We start from the raw sequence: 26,032 nt of genomic DNA on the forward strand, positions 1-26,032 counted from the left end.
ACGCTCGCTGACGTCACGCTTCCAGCGCCGAGAGCTGGTCGCAGGCTTGTGACGTAACCAAGTCATGGCGGAGAGGAAGAGAAGGGCGAGAAGTAGTAGCAGCAGCAGCAGTAGTAGCAGCTCTAGCGGCGGCTCCAGCAGCGGGGGCGAGGACCGGGTGCCGAAACGTGACGAAGCTGAGGATGACGAGGCAGAGGGCTGGGTGGGGCCGATGCCCGCTGAGGCCTCCCAGAGCAAGAAGAGGAAAGGTGATTGCTAGCTCTGCGGCCCCAGTACCTCGTGCTGCAAGTAGTGCTGCCGGCTCAGGGATCCACGTGCAATAATCATCATACAGAGCTGGGAATTATATGGCGCTCACTGTCCCTGTGGGCTGCATTTGTTTCTCTTGATGCAAAACCACTAGACTGGCTGGAGTGTCATGGGATAAGCAGTCCTCACAGGCTGGGCAGCCACCCCTGGCCACCAACCTGAACGTATTCAGTACCTTGAAGTGAGACGGCCAAAGCATCACATGAGTTGTGCATTTTTTTTTTTTTTTTTTTTAACTCTGTGAGCTATCTGGAATAGATTAAAGGGATACTAGTGTCACCAAAACAACTTTAGCTTAAGTTGCAGTTTTGGTGTATAGATCATGCCACTGCAGGCCCACTGCTTAATTATCTGCCATTTAGGCGTTAGATTCCTTTTGTTTATGCTGCACACCTCCCTGCATGTGACTTACACAGCCTTCCTAAACACTTCATCTAAGAGTCATCTAACTTTTAAATTCCTTTATTGCAAATTCTCTTTTGTTTTGAATATCAGATCCTGCAGCAACCTCCTGTATGTCATTAAAGAGGCATTGTAGGCACCCAGACCACTTCAGCTCATTGAAGTGGTCTAATGCTGTGTCCCTTTTGCACCTACATTACATACATTGCAGCACTAAGTCTGCCCACAGTGGCTGTCTACCAGACAACCACTGGGGTCGCTTTTGGAATCGTAACAAACCTTTGGTCAGTTATCTGACGCTGGACATCCTCACGCTCTGCATGAGGACCTCCATCGTCAGATTTTCCCCATAGGAAAGCATTGATTAAATGCTTTCCTATGGGGAGGTCTAATGTGCTCGCCGCATTTGCCACGCATGCACATTAGACCCCGGGCGGAACTTCGACCCAGCGCCAAGGGACATCAGCGCTGGGATAATGTAAGTAAATAAAGGGTTATTAACCCTTTATTTGCCGGGCTGGTAGGGGGCGCGAGGGAGGCAGAGGGAGTACAGTATCCCTTTGAAGCTCAATTTATAGAGCAGGAGATAAAAACTATTAATTACATCTGCATCAGTCACAGCCAGCCTAAATGTCAGTGAAAACTCAGAGACCCGATCTATTCACAAATAAACAAAGTTGTTTTCGTGACTATATAGTCTTCTAAGTCCATAATTGTTGACCTACAATTTAAAAGTGATTGAATTTTTATGTTTAGACCAGAATGTCAGAACTGATTTTAAAAGCATACTGGCAGACTTGGAAGAAGTCCGATTTCATTGAATATACCTGTTAATTTACTTTTGGTTGGTGCTACTTTATATATTGCACACTATCCAAGTGCAGATGTATGGTTTTGCAATAAATATAGCACCAGATATGCTTTAAATTTAAAATTAGTTTGTTCATGTGCCACATAATATATACAAAATGAAAAAATTACACTATTTAAACAAAACAAATCACTTTTCTAACAATCAGGAAGGAGCAAAACACACGGCATACTTCGTTTAGTTGGTCAATTGCCTACCTGTGTTTTATTTTTCAGTTGGTCAATTTTGTACTTCAGCATTTTATAGCATAAAAATGCTAATTTGGGCAGCCAAAAGTACATTGTTTTCCTTTTCTTTTTTTTTTATTCTTTATTTTTAAAGGTTTGTTTTTAATACAAGAATTATAAGCCACGCATCACGTCAGGTCGGCAATCCAGCAGTTCAAATCAAACATGGATACATTGCTGATACAATACATTGGTTTTGATGTGAATTAGGGTTATCCATGCTTGTGGTGTTGTGGAGGATAGAGGGGGTATAGGAAGGCTAGACCGAGTGGTCAGGCAAAGTGTTCCCAAGGATCTTAAGCTGTCTCATGAGAACTGATCCAGTCGAACAGTACCTATTGGGGGAGGGACCAATTGATTGTGAGCCCTCCAGGAATGGGGTAGTTGGTGTCCCTCCCTGATGTGGGTTTCTGCATGAGCACAAGTGTTAGCTTGGAGGTAAGAGAATAATGATAAGTAGGTAAGAGTAACAGGGTGAGAGAAATGGTAAACAAAGCAATGTTTGAAAAGGGACTGGTCTCTGCCCGGTGTGGTGGGGGAAGGTGTAGAGGAGGAAGAAAGAAAGGGGGGGCAGAGGGGGAAGTGGGTTGGATCAAGGAAAGGTGTGGGTTAAGGTTTCTATTCTGCAGGCGCTCAAGGAAGCATAGTGCAGTCCTTTTCCATTTTATTTTGAAGATACATTGCATCTGGGTGCATTTTAATTTTTTACAGTTTAATTTTGTTTTCTTTCTCCCCCTAGTTCTCGAATTTGAACGAGTGTACTTGGACAATCTCCCAAGTGCATCAATGTATGAGCGTAGCTACATGCACAGAGATGTCATTACTCACATCGTGTGTACAAAGTAAGTCCGTATTCATGTATTTTTTTATTTACACCAATGTTAGCTGAAGTATTTATTAGAGATGATGAAGTCTGCAGTATTCTCATTTATTGTGGGGGGGGGGGGGGGAATGGTGTTACTTTCTTTTGGGCTTAATCTGGTTGATTTTGTACTGTGCAATGGTGAGTATTCTCATTGGTTGTTTTGGAGGTATTTGGCTTCTGGCACTCACCTCTATGCTCTGCAAGTCCATTTATACTCTGTTGATTAAGTATGTTTGTTTGGAGATATATTGTGCCTTATCATCATCATCATCTAAACTTTAATGCAGTGAATCATCGTAATACATGTTTGTATAGATATGTAGAGACTCTGTAATTCACATGGGTGATGTCTATTAATTTATATCATTTCAGAGGAGTCATCTTGTGAGTTATAGTTCCATTCTCCTCAGCAATTGCCTTGCAGGGGTTTATCTGCTGCACTTTACACTATATTATAAATATGCAGCACTATGGGGAATTGGGAAGGCATCACAACTTCTTCATGTCTTATGTTGTTATTTTCAGGACAGACTTTATAATAACTGCCAGCCATGATGGGCATGTTAAATTCTGGAAGAAAGTGGAAGAAGGAATTGAGTTTGTAAAGCATTTCCGCAGCCATCTAGGTAAGATTACTTGGCTGCTCTCTGCTTCTTTGTTTCCCTTTTTAGTAGTGATTTTATATAAAACATCCATATATTTATTGTATTCCTTACTTCCATAGGGTTATTCACTACATTGAGAACTGTTGGGAATTCAAAGTGAATTTAAAGTTTAAACTCAAAGTAGCCAAACTAGAAGCATAATTGGTTTAGGGATTTGTTCCCGTTTGTCTATTTTAGCTTTAAATGTACATTGAATGGTAAATTTATTGACTAAACATGCTATATATGCATCAGACCACAATCCAAAACAAGCCAAGTCTGGTTTCTGGTCATTGTTCCTTTTGGATCGTATTCCACCTTTTGATTAAAACAAAATGTGTTTAACCCCTTAAGGACACATGACATGTGTGACATGTCATGATTCCCTTTTATTCTAGAAATTTGGTCCTTAAGGGGTTAAAACCACATCAACTGATAAAGGTATCTGCAGAAATAAAGGGTGAAGTCTTGAAACACAATGTCTGTATTTATTTCTATGTCAAGCTGGGAATTCTGAGAGAGTTGTGAAATCACTGATTTCTCAGTTTTGGTGATCTATGTCTGGCATTTATTTTTGCACGTGATGGCCATTAAGAATGCAATGAGAGCTTTATCTATGCATTAGGTATTGCAGGCAGCATTCATGTAGAACACGGACAGGGTCATTTACTAAAGTTTAAAGGGACACTATAGTCACCTGAACAACTTTAGCTTAATGAAGCAGTTTTGGTGTATAGAATATGCCCCTGCAGCCTCACTGCTCAATCCTCTGCCATTTAGGAGGTAAATCCCTTTGTTTATGAACCCTATTTACACCTCCCTGCATGTGACTTCCATAAACACTTCCTGTAAAGAGAGCCCTATTTAGGCTTTCTTTATTGCAAGTTCTGTTTAATTAAGATTGTCTTATCCCCTGCTATGTTAATAGCTTGCTAGACCCTGCAAAAGCCTCCTGTATGTGATTAAAGTTCAATTTAGAGATTGAGATACAATTATTTAAGGTAAATTACATCTGTTTGAAAGTGAAACCAGTTTTTGTTTGTTTTTTTAATGCAGGCTCTGTCAATCATAGCCAGGGGAGGTGGGGCTAGGGCTGCATAAACAGAAACAAAGTGATTTTAAAGGGACACTCCAGGCACCCACCAACTCCCACTACTCCTAACCCTGCAAGTGTAATTATTGCAGTTTTTTATAAACTGCAATAATTACCTTGCAGGGTTAACTCCACCTCTAGTGGCTGTCTACTAGACAGCCACTAGAGGGAACTTACTGCTTCATAGTACTAGAGCGTTGCTGGACGTCCTCACGCTGTGTGAGGACCTCCAGCGTCGCTCAAATCCCCATAGGAAAGCATTGAAATGCTTTCCTATGGGGAGCGCTAATGCGCATGCGCGGCATTGCCGCGCATGCGCATTAGGTCTCCTCGGCTGGTGGGCGGGATCAGTCTCGCCGACGGAAGCACAGGGAGGAGCGTCGCGGAGGAGGAGACAGCGGCGAGGGACATCGCCGCTGCCGCAGGTAAGTCACTGAAGGGGTTTTCACCCCTTCAGTAACTGGGGATTGGTGGGTGGGAGGGAGAGGGACCCTCCAGTGCCAGGAAAATGGATCGTTTTCCTGGCACTGGAGTTTCCCTTTAACTCCTAAATAACAGTGAATTGAGCAGTGAAATTGCAGGGGAATGATCTATACACTAAACTGCTTTATTTAACTAAAGTAATTTAGGTGACTATAGTGTTCCTTTAAGGTAAAATAGCCCAACTGGAAAACAATCTGTCAGCTTTGCTTCCCGTTTGGCTACTCTGGCCATACATTTAAACTTAAAATTCACTTTTTAAATTCTCAGTTTAGTAAATCTGTCTATTTATGTTATGGATTCTTTGAGTCATGTTGTAAATTTTAAGTGGGCAAATAATTGAAAAGTGTTAATTCATCTTGGCTCCTAAAATCATCTACAGCAAGCCAGTATGTCTCCCTGCTGGGTATTTTTTTTTCTTCTGTCATACAGGTAATATTGGTTTAGGTTTCAGAGGAAGTGAGGCTTCTCCCAAAATACATTTTATTAAAGCACGTCCACAGTGCAGCTTTGTGTTCATGCTTTTCTTATTGATCAATTTTTATTTATTTTTTTTGGTGTAATTTTTGTATTATTGTTGCAGGAGTGATTGAAAGCATTGCAGCTAGCACTGAGGGAGCCCTTTTGTGTTCGGTTGGAGATGACCGAGCTATGAAAGTCTTCGATGTTGTGAACTTTGACATGATTAACATGCTGAGTCTTGGGTACGTTTTCTATTCTGCATTTTCTGTTATCTGATGCTTTCCAAATTGAGGTTCACCTGCAGAGTGGAGTGTAAGCAACTGTTTCCTTGTTAGTAAGTGACTCCATTATTGGAATGTTATTGGTAATTTTATATATATATATATATATATATATATATATTATAAATTTCAAATTTCTTTCTCAAATACTCTGATAATTCTATTATGTGAAGGACACAGCTACCTTTATTGTTAATTTCTCAGTACAGAGAAGACTACATTCTATTACCCGAATTTATGGTACTGATTTTATTGACCTTGGAAGGGTAAAAGGTTAAGTTGACATTGCGGGCTATTGAACCTGTGAGTTTGACGTATTCCACATGGAAATAATTATATTAGAATGTTTGACATTTGGCTGTACTTGAAAAGGAAAAAAATATGGAATGGGGAAATCTTATGAAGTAATGCAAAAAACTATTTGGAATTTTTTTTTTTTTTTCTCTTCACACCTGTAAGTGAACATTAGATGTCTTATATTACGTTATTTTAGAACAATCTTTATAATTTACTATTAAAAAATGCATACTTATCAGCTTGCTTGTTTATTAAAGTAAACTCTGCCGTCCTAGACCCAGTAGATGTAGTGAACACTGGAGACACTATTAGAACTTCATCTTATTGAAGTTGTTATTGTGCCATAATTCTGTCCCATTTGTTCTTATCCACTATTGTGTGGTATTTGGGCTTAAAAGTGCAGCTTCTAGCCATGCCTCCAAGCCCCCATACAGTATATCTCTTGGTTCTCAGACCAGCTCATACCAGAGTTAGTGATGTGAGCATGCTTGATGAAGTTGCAGGCAGTGCTTCTCTTAGAGGTGCATTAAATGCAATAATTATTTTTTGCATTAAATGCAATAATTATTTTTTGCATTTGATTGGCCATCACATGTAACTTAGGTCCACAATGCATCACTGTGAGAAGCATTGGATTGGACTAAAGTCGCCACTCTTATTGAAGTCACAGGAAGCAGAGAGGACTGTGAGGGAATTGCTATTGGTGCTGGAATAAAGTATAAGTAAAAGTTATTTTAGGTGCAAAGTAGAGCCCTGAAATGTAAATAACTACAAGGACACAGCAGAGTTGGAAGAAGGAGAAAAAAAAAAGTTTATCAAAGTATGTTATCACCATAGGATAGTGGTGGTCACTCTTCGGCAGTCAGCTAGTGCAGTTTACACTTTTAATGACACCCAGCCAGAGTAATATTCTGTTAACCATCTGATAACATTGCACTATATTTTAATGACGATTTTATTTATTTTTAGCTATCATCCTGGTCAGTCAGAATGGATTTATTGTCCTGGAGATGCAATTTCTGCTGTGGCTTGCTCTGAGAAGAGCACAGGAAAGATTTTTGTGTATGATGGCCGAGGAGACCACAAGCCGTTACATGTGTTTGAAAAGCTTCACTCCTCTCCTCTAACTGCAGTCCGGCTTAACCCAACGTACAAAGTAGTTGTCTCCTCGGATAAATGTGGGATGATTGAATACTGGACTGGTCCTCCAAGAGGATACAAGTTTCCCAACAATGTCAATTGGGAGTTCAAGACTGACACTGATCTTTATGAGTTTGCTAAATGCAAGGCATATCTTGCAAGGATAAGTTTTTCGCCAGATGGCAAAAAGATGGCCACTGTTGGATCTGATCGAAAAGTTCGGATATTCAGGTTTTTGACTGGCAAACTTATGCGGGTGTTTGATGAATCTTTAAGCGTAAGTAATTTGTCCAAATTTATTGCCAATTCTTTTCTTGTGCCCATGTAATTTTTATTTTTTTACATCTACATTTGCCACATAGTCACTTATACAAGTTACCATCCATCTCCTGTAAATGTAGGCTTCTTTCTATGAATCTTATAAGAGGGGAAAATACTTACAAGGGAGTAAAACCTGACTCTGTAGACACACTCCTTCAATCTTTATTTTTTTTTTTTTTTAATTCTTTATTTTTATTGTGCGTAAGTGAACAAGTCGTCCCGCACCGTCACAATAACGAGTGCAAGAACAGGCATAAAACACAATGAAACATATCACATAAGGTATTGAACAACATGAGTTATCGCTGGCTTCATTTCGCTTCTTCAGCACATTTTTATATTTAAGTGTACAGCTGCTTAGCTTGCATAAATTGACATTTATACTGGCTATATTTAGAAAACGCAAAACAGAGAACTTATTTCGCCTTGTAGACAGAAGCTAAGGTCCTATAGACGCTTAAATCATATATTAAAACATAGTTTAAATAGGGTGGTAGCGAGTTAGCTGCTATGTAGCAGTTAGAAGGTATGCACACGTTTACATATAGTGAGAGTAACTAAGTCAAGCTGGGTACATGCTGGTTGGTCATAAGGGATTCTTCAGTCGTTTATCAACAATAGCGTGAGGTTAGTGAGTGTATTTTATGTCGTCGCTGTAGCCTCAGGCCCTAGGTTTAGTCGCGCTTTAACATGCTCGAGTGTGGTATACGTACTCCGAGCAATAACTACATTTTTAAGTAAAATAAGTAATGGTAAAGTTAACAATCTATTATCAATATAGTTTTGGGTTCAACAACAAGTTTGTTTCTTTTTAGGCATTCACATAACATTCCTAGGTACTTACAGGGTTAATAATACGTTGAGTGGGTTAACAGTTATTATTCAAGCTAGGACAACAACATTATCATCATATTAGGGTTAGGTTGTCGGTATGTAACAGGTTAGCAAGTTTAGTTAGAACATATCTGGTCTATTAATGACACTGTACGAGGTTCTGAGATATGTGAGCTAGTTAAAACATAATATAGATTAATCATTAAATTAGCTCTGGTTAGGTCACTGATGAGTAAATGCAATCTGCTAAAATTCGATCTAACATAAAATTAACTTCGACATGTGTATATTAATATTGCCTCTTTTGGTGCCGGCAAGCTGGGTACGGCTGTAAGTCCTGAGGGGGACATGGGCACCTCACTCGAGGGCACATGGCACTGTCAGCCGATGCCTCGGCTCGGCAGAGCCATTCCGTCCCTGGAGGATCCTGATTTCTTCTGGGTGCGTCTCTGTAGCAGATCAAGCTGTGGATTTCGTCTGGCTGCTTGTTTGTCCCGCTGTGTATGTGAGTTGTGTGCTCGGGTTCCGTCGGTGGTCCGGTAGCAACTCTCTTGCGGTTTGCGTTCCCGCTCCGGGTCCCGTGCACGGCTTGCTGCATTTGTGGCAGCATGGGTTGCAGAGGCGGCTATTCGGCGGGGACGAGGTAAGTCCTCCCTCCAGCCCCAGGCTGGGGTGAAGGCCGACATCCTTAAACCACTGACCTGAACTCTTCTGTGGGCCGTGTCTTTCCCGCAGTAGGAGTGACGGGGGGATCTGATGATCTGCCGCCGTCTGTGGTGGCCGTCTCTCCGTCCGTGTGGGCGATGTCTCCGGGTCACGCCCTTAGTGGCTCCCGGCCCGGGTGGGCTAGTATCATGAAGTGCAGGCTTGCCAATGCGTTTAAGGCCCGAGTGGGTCCTCTGCCCTCTCCTTTTTCCGCCGCCTTGCTTTCGGTCTCGGGGCTGTAGCTGGCCAGACCCCAGGACGTTCTCCAGGTTGGCCCATAGCTGGTTAAAGTGCTCATGCAGCCGCTGTAGCATGCGGTCCACAGAGCGCAGGGCTGGGGTACTCCACTCCTGTGTCGTGTCTTCAGGCCTTGCTTCCGTCGCCATTTTGAGTTGCTCGGGTGGGCCCTGGGTTAGGTCAGGATGCTTGTGTCTTGTCACTTGATTTGGGTAGTCGAGTTGTTGGGTAAAGACCGGGATAACCCCCGCCGGTCCAGTGGGGGGGGGGGGGGGAGGCAGGGAGGGGGATTGCATGTTCGAATTACCAGTGCACAGAGAGATCGGCCGCCTCTCTCTCGGACCGGTGTAGTAGGCCGCAACGGTGTCTCTCCGGGCTCCCGCGGCTAATCTGCTCGTTAGAGACTTGGAGCGTGTCGCTGTGTTCCCCCTGGGCGTTATGCTGCCCATCGGTGGTATTGTTGGCAGAGTTGCCGGAGATAAAGTCGCTTTTTCTCGTTTTCCAAGAGGAGTTTGGGACGCACACGTCTGTTCCCCTTGCCCGTCAGGCTCCGCCCCCACTCCTTCAATCTTTTATGTACAAATTAGTTCATATAGTATTTTTGGCCAGTGTTCCACAATTTCATAGACAGCAGTTCACTTGTGAAACACTTGAGCACTTCTGGTGATTGAACCAAGGTGCAAAATAGTCTGCTGTCTCTCATCCTTTTTGCGACCTAGCTGGAGGTAATTGATGGGAGACGCTGCTGGTTTGCTTATGATGTCTCTGTTTCTAATCTGAGTCCAGATTAAATAGTCGCTCTTTCTTACCCCTTGCGCTGGTGGTGGTTATCCTGGTCTAGACAGATTAAATTAATGCACTGTGCCAAGCAGAATTCCCATCACCACATTAGTGCACAATGCACTCTCTCCTTTATCCCTATGTATTTTTAAAACAAATGGAGGTCTTTTAGTTACCTCCAATGGCCATGAGAGGATGAGCCCACCTGCCAACATCAAGGCAGACCCCCCTAGGTGGGTCCTAACTCTAACCATTCACCTTGCTTCCTTGAGCCTCTGGCAAAAATCTCTGAGACAGAAAGGGGTATTTTTTATATACACCCCTATACATTATTAACCCTTAATAGGGAACACATGGGATGGGCGGCTGCATTGTAACAAGGCTGAGTAATACAAAAAATGGATACAAATGCAGAAAGAAAAGTCCTGCGCTCAACTACCATCACAGCGCAGGTAACTAGTTTTTCTTTGGTTTTTACTATAAATTGGGTGCTGATGTGTACTGTAGTCATTGCAGCCGCCCAGCAGTAATGGGAGTTGAGCGCAGGACTTTTTTTTCTGCATTAGTGCACAATGCACCAAAAAAGCTGCCGTTTATTAAATGAGTTCTAGGGGAGCCCCGTTGCTGATATCAGTCTTTTGACTGTATTTCCTGCAGAGGGTCTACTTTAGGGCTGCAGTTAAAGGGAAACTCCAGTGCCAGGAAAACGATCCGTTTTCCTGGCACTGGAGGGTCCCTCTCCCTCCAATCCCCAGTTGCTGAAGGGGTGAAAACCCCTTCAGTGACTTACCAGAGGCAGCGACAGGTCCCACGCCGCTGCTTCCTCCTCCCTCGCCGCTCCTCCTTCTGCTTACGTCGGCCGGTGGGCGAGACTGATCTCGCCCGCCGGCCGAGGAGACCTAATGCGCATGTGCGGCAATGCCGCGCATGTGCATTAGCGCACCCCATAGGGTCCCTCTCCCTCCAATCCCCAGTTGCTGAAGGGGTGAAAACCCCTTCAGTGACTTACCAGAGGCAGCGACAGGTCCCACGCCGCTGCTTCCTCCTCCCTCGCCGCTCCTCCTTCTGCTTACGTCGGCCGGTGGGCGAGACTGATCTCGCCCGCCGGCCGAGGAGACCTAATGCGCATGTGCGGCAATGCCGCGCATGTGCATTAGCGCACCCCATAGGAAAGCATTGAAAATGAATTTCAATGCTTCCCTATGTGGAATAGAGCGACGCTGGAGGTCCTCACACAGCGTGAGGACGTCCAGCGACGCTCTAGCACAGAACCTGTGCTAGGGACCAGGAAGTTCCCTCTAGTGGCTGTCTAATAGACAGCCACTAGGGGAGGACTTAACCCTGCAAGGTAATTATTGCAGTTTAAAAAAAGGGTAGGGTAGTGGGAGTTGGCACCCAGACCACTCCAATGAGCAGAAGTGGTCTAGGTGCCTGGAGTGTCCCTTTTAATGCCAATCGGGCCATACCCCAGAGGCCTACTAAGACAACTTTACAACAGCATGCTGGACTCATAGCTTTGGCAGAGACGCTGTTCCATATTGCAATTGCATATCTCCTCCCTCAATCTCTTTGCACAGGTGGGAAAGACATCAGACATAGTGTCACCTGAGGGGGGGGGGTTTAAATCTAGGATCTTTATAGTAGAAGGCCATCCTCAACATATAATATAGAGGCCTGGTGCCCATTGACCTAGCTGGAGATGTGAAAATTTCCACTCTAGCACCATCAATGCCAGCAGATCCTAGAGGGTGTGCCTTTCTCTATAAGCCTGCTGGTTTCCATTTGAGAGGATATTGGTTAAAGGACCACTATAGTGCAAGGAAATCAAACTAGTTTTCCTGGCACTATAGTACCCTGAGGGTGCCCCCACCCTCAGGGTCCCACTCCCGTCGGGCTGAAGGGGGAGGAAGGGGGTTAAACACTCTCACCTTTCTCCAGCTCCGGGCTCTCTCAGTGCTGGGGACTCTCCTCCTCCTTCGGTCGTCTTCGGCTGAATGCGCGGCAAGAGCCGCGCGCGTATTCAGTCAGTCCATAGTAAAGCATTCTCAATGCTTTCCTGTGGACGCTGGCGTCTTCTCACTGTGAGAAGCACGGAAGCGCCTCTAGCGACTGTCAATTTCTCTGAAACTGCTATGTTTACAGCAGGCAGGGTTAATCCTACATGGACCTGGCACCCAGACCACTTCATTAAGCTGAAGTGGTCTGGGTGCCTATAGTGGTCCTTTAAGGAGTGGAGTCTCCTGTGAACTGTGATTCCAAATTGGTTGATCTACATTAGTTTACATGTAACGTACATTGTTATGTGCATCCTCAATATACATCTGTAAGCTTGATTTGGGATTTTTTTTTAGGTGATGGTGTTGACTGTTTATAGTTTTTGGTTTTCTCATAGACCTTCAAATATTATGCTGTTCTATGTCTTCTATGATCTTCCTTTCAGTAGGTGTTTCTTACATCAACAGCCACAGGGTTTTAATAAGCCATATCATCATTATACTATGTTTTATTTTTCATCACTGATGTTATCTGGATGGTCTTGCATTAAAGATATACAGTAGAACCTCTGAACTCCAGAAGGCTGTTAGTTACTATTTTGTTTCGAGAACTGAATCAACATTTCCCATAAGAATTAATGTAAATTCGATTAATCTGTTCCAGAACCCCAAAATTACAACATTTTAACACATTTTACAGTTTAATAATGCCTTACATGCATAAAACCATCTAGAAAAATAATAATAAACACAATGTACAGGAAATGAAAATGTAACTTCACTTTACCTGTTATGATGATAGTTGATGGCGTAAGTGGAAAGGAGAAGATATATTATTGCTTGGATGGGGATAGGTAACTGTTCTTCTGGCATTTAAAATGTGTCTAAAGTGTATATAATTGAACATGTTTGTGGCTCGCCCCCTATACGCCTTTGTGAATGAGACCGTCAGAATTGATGATCTGTGCCAATCACAATGCTTTCCCATAGGAAACCACTGGATTGGCTGAGATAGTCAACTCTGGGGATTTCTGCCAAGGTGTGGAATCAATGTATCTCTATGGGGAAAGTTCAGTGTCTGAATGTCAGTGCTGCAAGTCTGAGCAGTGGCAACTGGAGGTGTCCCTATGCTCTGCCCCGCCTCCTTGGCTGAGTTTATCAAAATCTACAATCTCAGCCAATCCAGTGCTTTCCCATTGGAAATCATTGGGAGGCTCTTGTGCATGCATGGTAAAATGCTGTGCTGCACTAGTCCGCATCTCCTCATGGAGATGCATTGAATCAATGCATATCTATTGGGAACATTTAGCTTCTCCATGCAGAGCACATTGTGCAGCACTGACCCAGGAAGCACCTCTAGTGGTCATGTGAGTGACTGCCAACTGAAGGTGTTCCTGGGCAGCAATTTAAACACTGCCTTTTCTCCAAAAATGCAGTGTTTACATGAAAAAAGCCTGCAGGGACGGACTATACTCACCAGAACAACTATAAGCTATAGTTGTTCTGGTGACTATATAGTGTCCCTTTAACATATTTTAAAAAAAAAAATAGTAAAGAAAATGGAGCATTCCATTGGGGTGGGTAGAGTTTAACACAAGTTATAAGGGATTTTAATGGTGTATTCAGTTGTGTAAATTCTCTAGAAGTGACAGTTAATGTTTAATGCAGCTGTTATAATAGTGGTTATAGTGCCAGGGATGTCCTTGTCTCTTTTAAATATTCAGCCATACATGGCCATTGTGTTCAGTGATTGTCTAGTCATCCTTTTATTTAAGTATTCTATACACCAACAATAAACTGGTAGACTAAAATGGATTGTCTAATAACAACTTTTCCAATCCAACTGGAATCCTTTGACTTCTTGTCTGTCATTGTAAAATTACTTTCAAATTGACTCTGCATGTTACTAGCTACCTATTCCAGGAACAATATGCGTTCCTGTATTTAGTTTGCCTGCTGTTTCCAAATTGTGTTTTGACCTCAATAAAAACATGCCGCATAAACGTGGTTTGCACAAGGGTCTTCGATTTAAACTATTTGGTAACAATTTGCAGAAGTCATCTGTGACTGATCTTAATCTTTCAAGTTTTTGTTTTGTACTAAATGAAGTCTGTAGTTTTTCATCCTGAACAATCTAGTAGGGACACAAGGTCAACAGCATGCAGCTGCCCTTTTATCTTGGAGGTGTGGAGGGCCTTTGAAAGTTGCTACAGTGGGAATTTTCTTTTGTATTCTGCCGTCTAGCTTGAGAAGATTGCCTCCTGATTCTTACCAGATGCAGTTTTGTTCTTGGTATGTTTTATTATCATCGTTGCTCCAAAGTAATTCCACCCTTTGTTCCTTTCCACACTAATTTTTAGGTAGTAATGTCTCAGTGGTTAATCTCGATCCCTCAAGTATGTGTTGAATAAAGCAATAACCCCTTTATCAGCCCTGCTTGATTGTTCCATTGAGTGTTTTGATTCCAAATTTATCGTGGAGCTAAACAGTCCTGCAGAAAGAGCCCTAAGGTTTAAACTTTCAAATCACTCCAATGGCAATTCTGTTGATGACAATTGTATTGATCGTCAGCCATATGTACTTCATGTATGCAGCAGCCACATCTAGTAGTGGTATAGAAAATCTTTCTTTATAGGGATTAGCAAAACTGTCACTTCAAGTTTTAGCTGTCCCTTTAGAACACTGTGTTTACCTCCAATCCTGGACTATTTTTTGACCTTCAGCACTTATTCGAGAAATGCAAACTATCTGCGTATTAATTAGTATATTTTGTATCCAATTTTATGAGTAAAGTCACAATCTTGTGGTGGAGTTCTAATATATGTAAACATTGATCACGTAATAAAATCAATAAAAAAAATTCTGTTATAGATGTTTACTGAGCTGCAGCAGATGAGACAGCAGCTCCCAGACATGGAGTTTGGGCGACGCATGGCTGTGGAACGGGAATTGGAAAAAGTGGATGCAATAAAGCTTATGAATATTATTTTTGACGAGACCGGACACTTTGTATTATATGGCACAATGCTTGGAATCAAAGTCATCAATGTTGAAACCAACAGGTACGCCTTACTAGATCGCATATGACCCATATGTACATGATTTGGGCATTAGAGTGCAGATAGTTTTCTGGGATTCCTGGAGGGGAAAAAGGGGGTTTGTTTGTTTTTTCTAAAAATTAAATTTATTTAATAATGTAGCTCTAGGAGATAAAACCTTGAAATGAAAATAAATGTTATTTACCCACTTGCTCACATTTTGGCTATCACATGGAAAATATTTTTGTAAAATGTCATCTTGTGACAGATTCCTTTTTAAGCTTTGTCTGGTTACTTTTTAATGACACACAATTCATTATATGGACCAATCTTCAGTAATGTCCTGTTACATTAATCACTTCTATTTGCATGTTTAATTATAGTTAAACATCAGACATTTCTGTTTTTGTGGGCACATAAAAGCGGTTGAAACAAGGCATAAATATCCATTTTAACTTGCTTCAAATAGCTGTTGCCGATTTTGATTGATACATTAAAGGGACTCTATAGTCACCATATAAAAGCAAGAAAGACAGGTCCCCCAGCCTTCCTTCTTGCTTTTATATGTACTTTTATTTATTAAAAATAATTTTGAGGTGTTTTTATATTAAAAACTTGCCTCCGTTCCAGCGCCTAGCTCCCCGCTAGGCCGCGCCCCCTTTTTCGTCAAAATGACGAAATCGCAGGGCCCAATAGGACGCTTCTCACAGAGAAGCGTCATCGCGATGTGGTGCGCGGCTTGGCGCTGCACCAATCGCGTTCTTCATAGAGCGACATTGAATGCCGCCCTATGAAGATAGTCAGCGCTATACCGCGCATGTGCACGGAATGCGCGTTCGCGAGCTGAGCTGTCTGACTGACAGCTCAGCTCGCTTTCTAAAATTATCAATAAGGGGGGGGACCTACTGTCCCCACCCCTGAGCGGCGGGTGGGGGCCCTAAAATTATCAATAAGGGGGGGACCTACCGGCCCCCACCCCTGAGCGGCGGGTGGGGGCCCTAAAATTATCAATAAGGGGGGGACCTACCGGCCCCCACCCCTGAGCGGCGGGTGGGGGCCCTAAAATTATCAATAAGGGGGGGGGAACCTACGTTCTCCACCCCTGAGCGGCGGGTGGGGACCCTAAAATTAAAAATAAGGGGAGGACCTATTGTCCCCCCCGGCCCCCACCCCTGAGCGGTGGGTGGGGGCCCTAAATACAAAGGGGGGACACACCCTAGTTAACCCCTCACCCTAAAAATAATGAGGGGGGGACCATTAACTAAAAACCTGTAAAAAAAAAAAAAAAAATGAGATAAAAACAACTTACCATTCGATGTTTTCTTTCTTCTAAAATCTTCTTTCTTCAGCCCCAAAAAAGGGCAAATAAAAAGCCATAATAACCGACGCAATAAAAAAAAAAAAAAAATCCATGTTCACCCATGGAGGGCTCCGCGCAGACTGAGCTCCGCAGGGCGGGGGAAGGCTTATAAAGCCTTGCCCCGCCCTGCAATTAGGCTAAGAACACTCTGATTGATTGGTGGGTTTAAGCCAATCAGAGTGCTCTTTGTCATTTTACAAGCGTGGGAAAGTTCTTTGGAATTTTCCCACGCTTGTAAAATGACACAGAGCACTGTGATTGGATGGCTTGAAATCCATCCAATCACAGTGCTCTGTGTCATTTTACAAGCGTGGGAAAATTCCAATGAACTTTCCCACGCTTGTAAAATGACAAAGAGCACTGTGATTGGATGGCTTGAAACCCGTCCAATCACAGTGCTCTGTGTCATTTTACAAGCGTGGGAAAATTCCAAAGAACTTTCCCACGCTTGTAAAATGACACAGAGCACTCTGATTGGCTTAAACCCACCAATCAATCAGTGTTCTTAGCCTAATTGCAGGGCGGGGCAAGGCTTTATAAGCCTTCCCCCCCCCCTGCGGAGCTCAGTCTGCGCGCCCTCCATGGGTGAACATGGATTGTTTTTTTTGCGCTCGTTTTTTTTTTTTTTTTTCTTAATTGCGTCGGTTATTATGGATTTTTATTTGGCCTTTTTGGGGGGCTGAAGAAAGAAGATTTTAGAAGAAAGAAAACATCGAATGGTAAGTTTTTTTTATCTCTTTTTATTTATTTATTTTTTTTTACAGGTTTTTAGTTAATGTTCCCCCCTCATTATTTTTAGGGCGAGGGGGGTAGGTAGGGAGAATTTTTTTTTTTTTTTTTTTTTTTTTTTTTTTTGTGGGGGAGGGAGGGTTAACTAGGGTCCCCCCCCCCCCCCTTTGTATTTAGGGCCCCCAGGGGTGGAGGCCGGGGGGGGCGGACAGTAGGTCCCCCCCCTCATTGATAATTTTAGGGCACCCACCCGCCGCACAGGGGTGGGGGCCGGGGGGGGCGGACAGTAGGTCCCCCCCCTCATTGATAATTTTAGGGCACCCACCCGCCGCACAGGGGTGGGGGCCGGGGGGGACAGTAGGTCCCCCCCTTATTGATAATTTTAGGGCCCCCACCCGCCGCACAGCGGTGGGGGCCGGGGTGGGGGAAGGGAGTAGGTCTTCCCCCCCCCCCCCCCCCTTCAACCACTATTGTGGAAGCCACGCCCACAGCAGTGCTGACAGGCTATCAGCACACACAGCGCGTTCACAGTGCTTTGTGTGCTGATAGCCCGTCTGATGTATTCACCCAGAATGCATCGGACGAGAGGCCTTTTTAGGGCCTCTGAACTCGGAAGTCCCTCTGGTGGCCGTCTGACTGCAACAAGAGGTGTTCCAAGCTTCCAATTCTCAGAAAATACAGTGCTTACAAGAAAAAGGCTCCGGGTAGCTGTAGCACTCACCTGAACAACCTCATTAAGCTGAAGTTGTTCAGGTGACTATAGTGTCCCTTTAATCCTTTTAATGTCAATAATATGCTGTACAAGAAGTGTGCAATAAATATATTTGTGTTCAACACCCTAATTCAGTAACTTTGTTTGGGGTTCCATTCTTTACCCGATTTCATTAAAAATTGTATAGTGGTGATTTCTTTTGATTTTTCACTAAAGCCATTCTCTAGGTTTAACAGGGGTCCCAGCTGCTAAGACCTCCTGCCAAGTTTGTAGAATCCAGTAAAACAATTGTCTGCAAAGCTCCCTGTCATCATTATTGAGTTGTGTTCTTATCTGACCATTGTCAACTTGGGAGTGTACTCTGCTGCATTCAGAGTGGTGTTTAGATTGATCTAGGTCTTGTTAAATTCAGCTTAGTGCTTGACGATCAAAATTAAATTGCAGAGCACATAGTTACGTTTACTTGTAAAACAAAAAAAATAAACTTTTGACTGTTTGATTCTAAGAATTGAACACCTTCCAGCAGCTAGAAAGACACACTCTACCAGCTTCAAAGTAGAAGGGAGTATCTGTTTTTACTTTTAGAGCAATAAGCATGTTAAAGCTTATTTCTCCTGGCAGCAGTTGAAACCCTTAGGAAGAAAAAGAAAAAATATTAACATTTGCAAAAGATCCATGTGTTCTTTATGAGGTGAAACAGAGCATCTTGCCAGAGGTCAGATATTAAGAGCATCCTGAGAGTTCCCAGGCAACGTGTAATGTCCATTATTAGGGGATTAGAAGTGGATTAGTCACTATGCTACTGTAGGTTTTATGAAAAAAAAATCTGACTCGGCAGAGGGTGAGGCTTTGTTTTCTGGCAGCCGTCACTAGAACTGTCCGGATTTGTTTGTCTTACAGGTGTGTTCGTATTCTTGGCAAGCAGGAAAACATCAGGGTGATGCAGCTTGCCCTGTTCCAAGGAGTGGCTAAGAAGCATCGTGCCGCTACGACAGTAGAGATGAAAGCATCGGATAATCCTGTACTCATGAGCATCCAGGCTGATCCTACAATTGTTTGCACGGCCTTCAAAAAGAATCGTTTTTACATGGTTAGTGCTGTCTGTACCGCATGTTTAATGTCCATAGAAAGTCTATCAAAAACAAGGCATTGGACGCTTACATAAATAATCAAGGAGCCACCATATCTCACCTTCTTATTCATGTGGTGGGTTGGTGGTCACAGTTACATAATTGGGTAAAAGATATTCACACATAAGTTACATAATTGTTGAAGAATACATTGAAGAAAGATTAAAAGAACACCCTTCACTGCAGTTTGCCTCTTCTTTTTAATGCATTGAGAAGATAAGGCATTACATAAGATTGTTAAAGCGGCACTGTCGTGCCAAACTTACCTGTGTTCTATTGTTTCCTCTTCTCTTCCTCTCTGAGAATCTGTTTATCTTTTCTTTATTTTTTTTATCTAGTTTTTCTTAAAACCTAAGATAAAGTATGGGCTACTTTCTTATGTATTTTTTATATTTTCTACGCTTGACTTTTTGACCAAAGGAGGCGTTTAAGTCCGCTCCATTTCCTGTGTCAGAGAAAATACTTGCCCTTCTCATTGAAGAGTAAGTAATGGAGCTGACGTAAGCTCCTCATTTGGTCAAAGAAAGCCAAGCGAAGGAGAAATACATACAAAGTAATCCCTACTTTTCACTTATGTTTTAAAGAAAACTAGATCAGATCTAAAGAAGAGAAGAACAGATTCTGAGATTGGAAGAGAAGCGGAAACAATAGAACAAAGGTAAGTACGGCATGCCAGTACCGCTTTAACATTTCAGTGTTGCTCTTTTTAATTTCTCATGAATGAGTTTGTTTTGGGGTTTTTGATTTGTAAGAGGGAGAAGCAATAACTCATTTGTATCAAAATATGCATTTTATAATTTGAAGGATTTTGTTTGATGGAAAAAAAAAAAAATTTTTTTTTTTTTTTGTGAAGGACAGGAGATGTCTGAAGTATTATCCTAAAACTACTACTTATTGAACTTAACAACATCTTTCACATGCTTCCACTTTTAAAGAAAAAAAAATGCATTGACGTTTGACCCCATATCAAATGTAGTTAGCAAAACATCATGGCAATTGTATTTTGTGGGGGTTCTAAATATGGACGCTCTCTGCATTGAGCCAAGGCTGATGGTGCACGGCTTAGCTTGTTTGCTTAAAGTGATCACCTAATATTCTCAGCTAATAAGCTGGCACTACAATGCCAGGGTTTAGCTCAGACGCTAATGAAAGCTCTGTGCAAAATAATCCGGTTTTCAGTCGAGGTTGGGGACCAGTGCATATATATTCCCAAACTGTAAGCAAATGGTTTGACTACTTACATTTGGGTGGTACCAGGGCACTTCTGGAACCATATTTATGACCACACTCTTGCGCTTGGAGTGATGATTTAAATGACTGACTGTCTTGTTATGTGTTATTTATCTGATCGTGGAATGTAACTTCTAGTTTACCAAAAGAGAACCAGAAGACACAAAAAGTGCAGAATCTGATCGAGATGTATTCAATGAAAAACCATCCAAGGAAGAAGTAATGGCTGCCACACAAGCAGATGGACCTAAACGCGTCTCTGATAGCGCTATTATCCACACATCCATGGGAGACATTCATGTCAAGCTATTTCCTGTGGAGTAAGTATTTCTAAACCATTCTGTTCCTGGTGAAGTGAGCAATAGCTGCAAATCCAGGAGTGAGCTTTGTTGAATACAACAGCTAATAAGTTGCTTGCATACACCCACCTATATAAAACTTTGGAAACGTATTCCTTAACACTTTCTGCTAACTTGTAATCCCGACAGTTTTATAAAAATACCATATAAGTATGGTCAGTTTATATAACTGACTCCGTAAATCCTACATGTGGTACAAAAATGTAATTAATTCATTTTATATTTGCATTTTTTTTTTTTTTTTTTTTTTAAGAAAGGAAAAAAAAATAAAACCTACTGCACGTGGCATGTATACCGCTAATTTTTTTTAATAATAAAATGCATAACATTGTGTACATTTCATAGTACTTGTCTTGGAATGTTTGCTGCTTTCTAGAGTAGTGGCTCTCCTTAAGTTACACCAATGATTGAGGTTTTGTTGGTATTGTCACTGAAGTAAAATTAGGAAATATCAGAATCCTGGATGGCTTGGTGAATCCTGAAGACTGGGTTAGGCAATTATGATTACGTGCACACAGTGCCTAGATTTTCACTGTCCCCAATGGGAGCACATGTCTGCAAACTCCTAGTGCGTAGCCTCTGATGATTTCATTCAACTTTGAACCAAACTAGCAGCTTATGCATGTGTAGGACAAATAAGTCATAGGCAAGAAAAAGTTTACCGTACAATATGTGTTTCATTGTCTAGATGGTAATATATTGGTTATCTAATGCAGGTGTCCCAAGACAGTGGAGAATTTCTGTGTCCACAGCCGCAATGGTTATTACAATAGCCATGTCTTTCACCGCATCATTAAGGTAAGAGAGGATAGATCAGATTTGTAAATTCCATTATCCATGTAAATGGTTATTGGTCATTTGGTGCAGTAGCTCTTTGCTAAACTGTTTTCATGCAGTTGAAAGAATATCCGTTCTCTCCTGGCGCTCAAACCTGGCTTTCTGGAATAAGAAATACCAATTCTGTATTACCTGTACAAAACGGTCCAAACTTGAATAGGGAAATGCTGGCCAAACTCAACTATAGTGTTTGTTTCCATTTCTTGCCATCCAGTTTTGTTTGGATAGCCAGAATTGTAATTTCGGCTCAGGAAGTCGAATTTTGATGTGGGGAGAGCCTGCATTTTCTTGGATGTTCGTACAGTTTCATAGATAACAGATACTGCCCTCAAAGACTTCTACATTAAACGCATGAAGTGTGCTCTATATTCCCGGCCTCAGCTTTCCAAAGAAGATACTGCAATAAGATAAATGACTGCATTTGGATTAAGCATGAAGTGTATCTTGTGTGGTTTTTTTTTTTTTTTTTTTTTTTTTTCCCTGCATTAGAAATTGCAATGTTTGTCAGTTATTGCTGTAGTTTAGCAGTTTGCCACTTCCTTGATACCTGAAAGTTTTTCTGTCCTTGCCAAGAAATGTAGAGCAGGTTTTTCAAACTTTGGCATAACAGGATATCCTTAAACTTCACATTTAATAATTCTGGCAGCTTGGAGAGGATAACGAGAGTTAAAGCTTTGACAGGACTGTCAAAAAAAACAGCTCCCAAGATATTTGATTAAAATTTCCACAGTATTTCAATTTTAACAGTTTTTTTTTTTTTTTTCATTTTTTCCCCGTTTTCCCCAACCACATCTTTACCTAATGCATGGTTTCTGATACTAAGATGTTTAACACCTCTATGTGAAGACTGTATACTCTTGTTTGTTTCCACAGGGTTTCATGATTCAAACTGGTGATCCAACCGGAACTGGAATGGGTGGAGAAAGTATATGGGGAGGTGAATTTGAAGACGAGTTCCATTCGACATTGCGACATGACCGACCCTATACCCTAAGCATGGCCAATGCTGGGGCAAACACCAATGGCTCCCAATTCTTTTTAACAGTTGTGCCAACAGTAAGCAATCTATTAACTATGTCAAAATGTAACATTGTCTTTTAGAACCCACCAGTGGTAAAACCTTTTGCATTGTTTAGAACATTTAAAATTGTCTTCCTCCTTCTGTTGGTTAAAGGAACACTACAGCATGAGTAACACAAACCTGTGTTCTTAAAGGGACACTATAAGCACCCAGAACACTTTTTGCAGTGTTTTAGATTGCAAGGTTAAAACTACAGATTGATTGCACCCAGACCACTTCATTAAAATGATGTGGTCTGGATGTATTTAGTTGTCCTTTTAAAGGACCACTGTAGTGCCCTGAGGATGCCCCCACCCTCAGGGCCCCCCTCCCGCCGGGCTCTAGAGGTGGAAGCATTCGCAATGCTTTCCTATGGACGCTGGCGTCTTCTCACTGTGAAAATCACAGTTGGAAGCGCCTCTAGCGGCTGTCAACTATGTTTATAGAAGAAAGGGTTAATCCTAGCTGGACCAGGCACTCAGACCACTTCATTAAGCTGATGTGGTCTGGGTGCCTATAGTGGTCCTTTAACCCCTTAAGGACACATGACGTGCCTGACACGTCATGATTCCCTTTTATTCCAGAAGTTTGGTCCTTAAGGGGTTAAGCAATTTTCTGCACAATTCTAACCGATTATTGGCCTGTTATTAAGATCTGCTTTGTATACCATTAAACCATAATGTAGTTTTGCTCTCTTATACATTGATTGGTGTAGCTAATCACAGAGCAGCAGGAAATGTGACACAAGCTACAGCAATATCTGCTCCATGTGAGAGCCAATGTAAGTGTATATTAAACTGGTAAACACCCTACTTGTAGCAGCTTGGAGGATGACAGTCATTGGGGAAGGTGGAGATGACTATATTGTAGTACAGGTTTTGGCAACTTTCAGCACTCCAGATGTTGTGATTTTACCAGGCAACACTCGGTATATAATGCTTTTAGTACAGTGTCCTTATATAATATGAAAAGATAAAATGTACTTCTCATGGTTTCACGTTGGTGATATTGCCAGTGGGCAGCATTGGAAAATAAAGGTTTAATGGGTTTTGCACTTGGTTTCAATTAATCCAAGTTACACATGATGTGGCAGGCGAAGAAGCCTGCTGGTCTGCAGGAGCCTCCTAATGAACATTAAAACGTAATACTGTGCTTTTGAACGTTACTACTGACATGACTTTTCGAGTATGCAACTAAGAGAAAGAAAAAAAGACTTCCTTTAAACCTGCTACATGAATTTGAATACAGTCATTTTTGTTATATCTAATGTCCTGATAATTCAGATTAACTGTTTTGATAATGGTGTTAATGCCTTTCTCATGGAGTTTATATTAGTAAGTATTCAGTGAGTGATGAACATGCTGATTTCCTTTCATTATTTACATTAGACCTGATCTGTTGTTCATTTCAAAAACAGTGCAAATTAATATATTTTATTTTTCTCTCAGGACCGTCCAAGGCCACCAAGTGCTTCTAGTCTAGTCCTAATAGTACTTTAAAAACCGTTAGCGTTAAAAGCCACTGCAATTAAAGTAAAACTACTTTGCTAAGGGTGTTGTATTTGTTTACTTATGGTTTGCTGTACATGAATAACTTAGTCTTGCCTCCGCAAACTGACAGGATCAAACTTAAAAAAAAAAATGTTAATACATTCCATGTTTATTCAGAGAATTGATTAGATAACCTCCTGCCTTGTTAATGGCTGCTTTCCAGTAAGGGATTACATGGCTATAGACCCCCTGTAGTCAGACTGAGCCCTGACATACATCTGTTTATACAGATCGTAAGGTATTTGCAGCACTGTAGGATTTATATAGCTGGTGTCACACATATTAGTAGTACTGGTGCTAAGTACTACTAAACGGAAACAATTGCTGTAGAAAGAAAGAACATTTTTCAAATGTTCCTTTTGCATATTTACCTCCGTATTTCTTTTAAAGAATAAAAGGAGGTTGTGTTTGTTTGTTTTTTAACTGTTGCAAACCACAAGAATGTGTTTTGGAGCTGTTAACATGAGAATTCGAAGATCATCTGTATTGATAATCTAATTCCAAGAACACTATTATCCAAAACACAGTGTTATTTAGATCTATATGAAACCTAATATCGAACTTTCTTAATTAAGACCGCGTTTAATCATTAGTACAGTTATCCTATTGTTAACTGAATTTTTGGTTACTGGTGCTGCCTCCATAGTTTTAACAGTTAAGTGCTATCCTGGAATGAATGAGTTTAGTAGGATGTGAGCTGCTGTATGAGAGGAGGAGCAGAGTGATGCAGTTTACCTATACATAGTGCAGGATTGTCCACTAGGTGATACGCAATGCAAGAGTAGCCGTTAGCTACTAGCATGGTAAATTCTGCACATCAGTGCAGCCTATGTAAAGTTATCCAATTGTACAGCGCTGTGGAATATGTTGGCGCTTTATCACCAGTAATAATCATTATCTCCGAGACAAGCACCAGGTGGGAATCTTATAAGCATGGTTTTTGCGTTCTAGCCCTTGGTAATCTTTCTAATGTCAGGAAAGAGGGAGAGATGGGGTGCAGATGTTGGGACAGAAATGGCCATTACAAAATAACACTAGGCTGGAGAAATTTGCCAGTTTGCCTGTTACCACATCACAACTCTTTCCCTGCAAAGGATAACATCAAGGTTGTGTAAAAAAAAAAAAAATGCTTGTTTTTGATTTGGCCCCCTCTAAAATCAACATGAATTTTTAAAGACCACACAGTAGGCCACTTTCTTTTTACTTACTTGGTCTTCTTAGAAACAGAACTGACATGTGCATGTGATTCAGCAATTTCAGTGCCTACCTTGCTTTAACTCAAAGAATAATCTTATCTCCAGAATGTTACTGTAATGCTCATTCCTCCCTTGGTGGTGAAGGTAATGTGGTGTCTGAAAGCTTAAACATTTTCCCTTTTGATAGGCAAGTGTCTGGGTGTACTTTAATGACGCAAGCTCTCTCATGGGATTATGTAACTGTCTGCTTCTTTTTCCTTCACAGCCTTGGCTTGACAACAAACACACTGTATTTGGGCGAGTTACTAAAGGAATGGAAGTGGTCCAAAGAATCTCAAACATCAAGGTTAACCCGAAGACGGATAAGCCTTATGAAGACATCACGATAATTAGTATAACTGTTAAATAAGTTTGTTTTTAATTATATGAAGTATGTACATATTTTTTTTTCTTTTTCTACTGCTCTTGGGAATGAATGGAAATATTGAATTGGTCTTGAAATAGTGAAAGAAAATGTCCTTAATAAATTTTAAATGTGACTTTTTTTTGTCAAAACATTGGCAAGTTTTTTTTTTTATTGTGATCTGGAATTCGACATGGCTAAGTGATCACTTGCTACTTTGCAATAGAAAGGGCTGTCAACTGCTCTAGGAAAATAAGCTGCCAATCCGTTGCAGATGATCCTTTTCACTTCCTCCCAGCATCTGACATCATCAGAGGGGGCCCGGTCACGCTGTTATCGGGCCCCCTCTGATGATATTCATTTCTATTGGGTGGCCCTAACAGCATGGGCCTCCCAATGGACCCATTCACGTGCAGCCCCAGCAATTATACCACGCGGCGGGCACCCTGGAGTGATGGGCCCGGTCGCAGCTGCGATTGTGGTATT

At 41.7% G+C, this 26,032-nt stretch overlaps 1 protein-coding gene across 1 annotated transcript; it reads left to right on the forward strand.

Annotated features, from left to right (window-relative positions):
- Nucleotides 1-8: 8 nt before the first annotated feature.
- PPWD1 (peptidylprolyl isomerase domain and WD repeat containing 1) lies at nt 9-25,687 on the forward strand. The gene is made up of 11 exons (XM_063454068.1): nt 9-248; nt 2,549-2,651; nt 3,200-3,300; nt 5,475-5,595; nt 6,901-7,348; nt 14,814-15,004; nt 18,682-18,871; nt 20,280-20,461; nt 21,217-21,298; nt 22,211-22,393; nt 25,409-25,687. The coding sequence occupies exons 1-11, from the start codon at nt 65-67 to the stop codon at nt 25,550-25,552; spliced, it is 1,929 nt and encodes a 642-aa protein (XP_063310138.1). The 5' UTR covers nt 9-64; the 3' UTR covers nt 25,553-25,687.
- Nucleotides 25,688-26,032: the final 345 nt, after the last annotated feature.

This window comes from Pelobates fuscus, chromosome 5 (assembly GCF_036172605.1).
Source record: "Pelobates fuscus isolate aPelFus1 chromosome 5, aPelFus1.pri, whole genome shotgun sequence".
Classification (NCBI taxonomy): domain Eukaryota; kingdom Metazoa; phylum Chordata; class Amphibia; order Anura; family Pelobatidae; genus Pelobates; species Pelobates fuscus.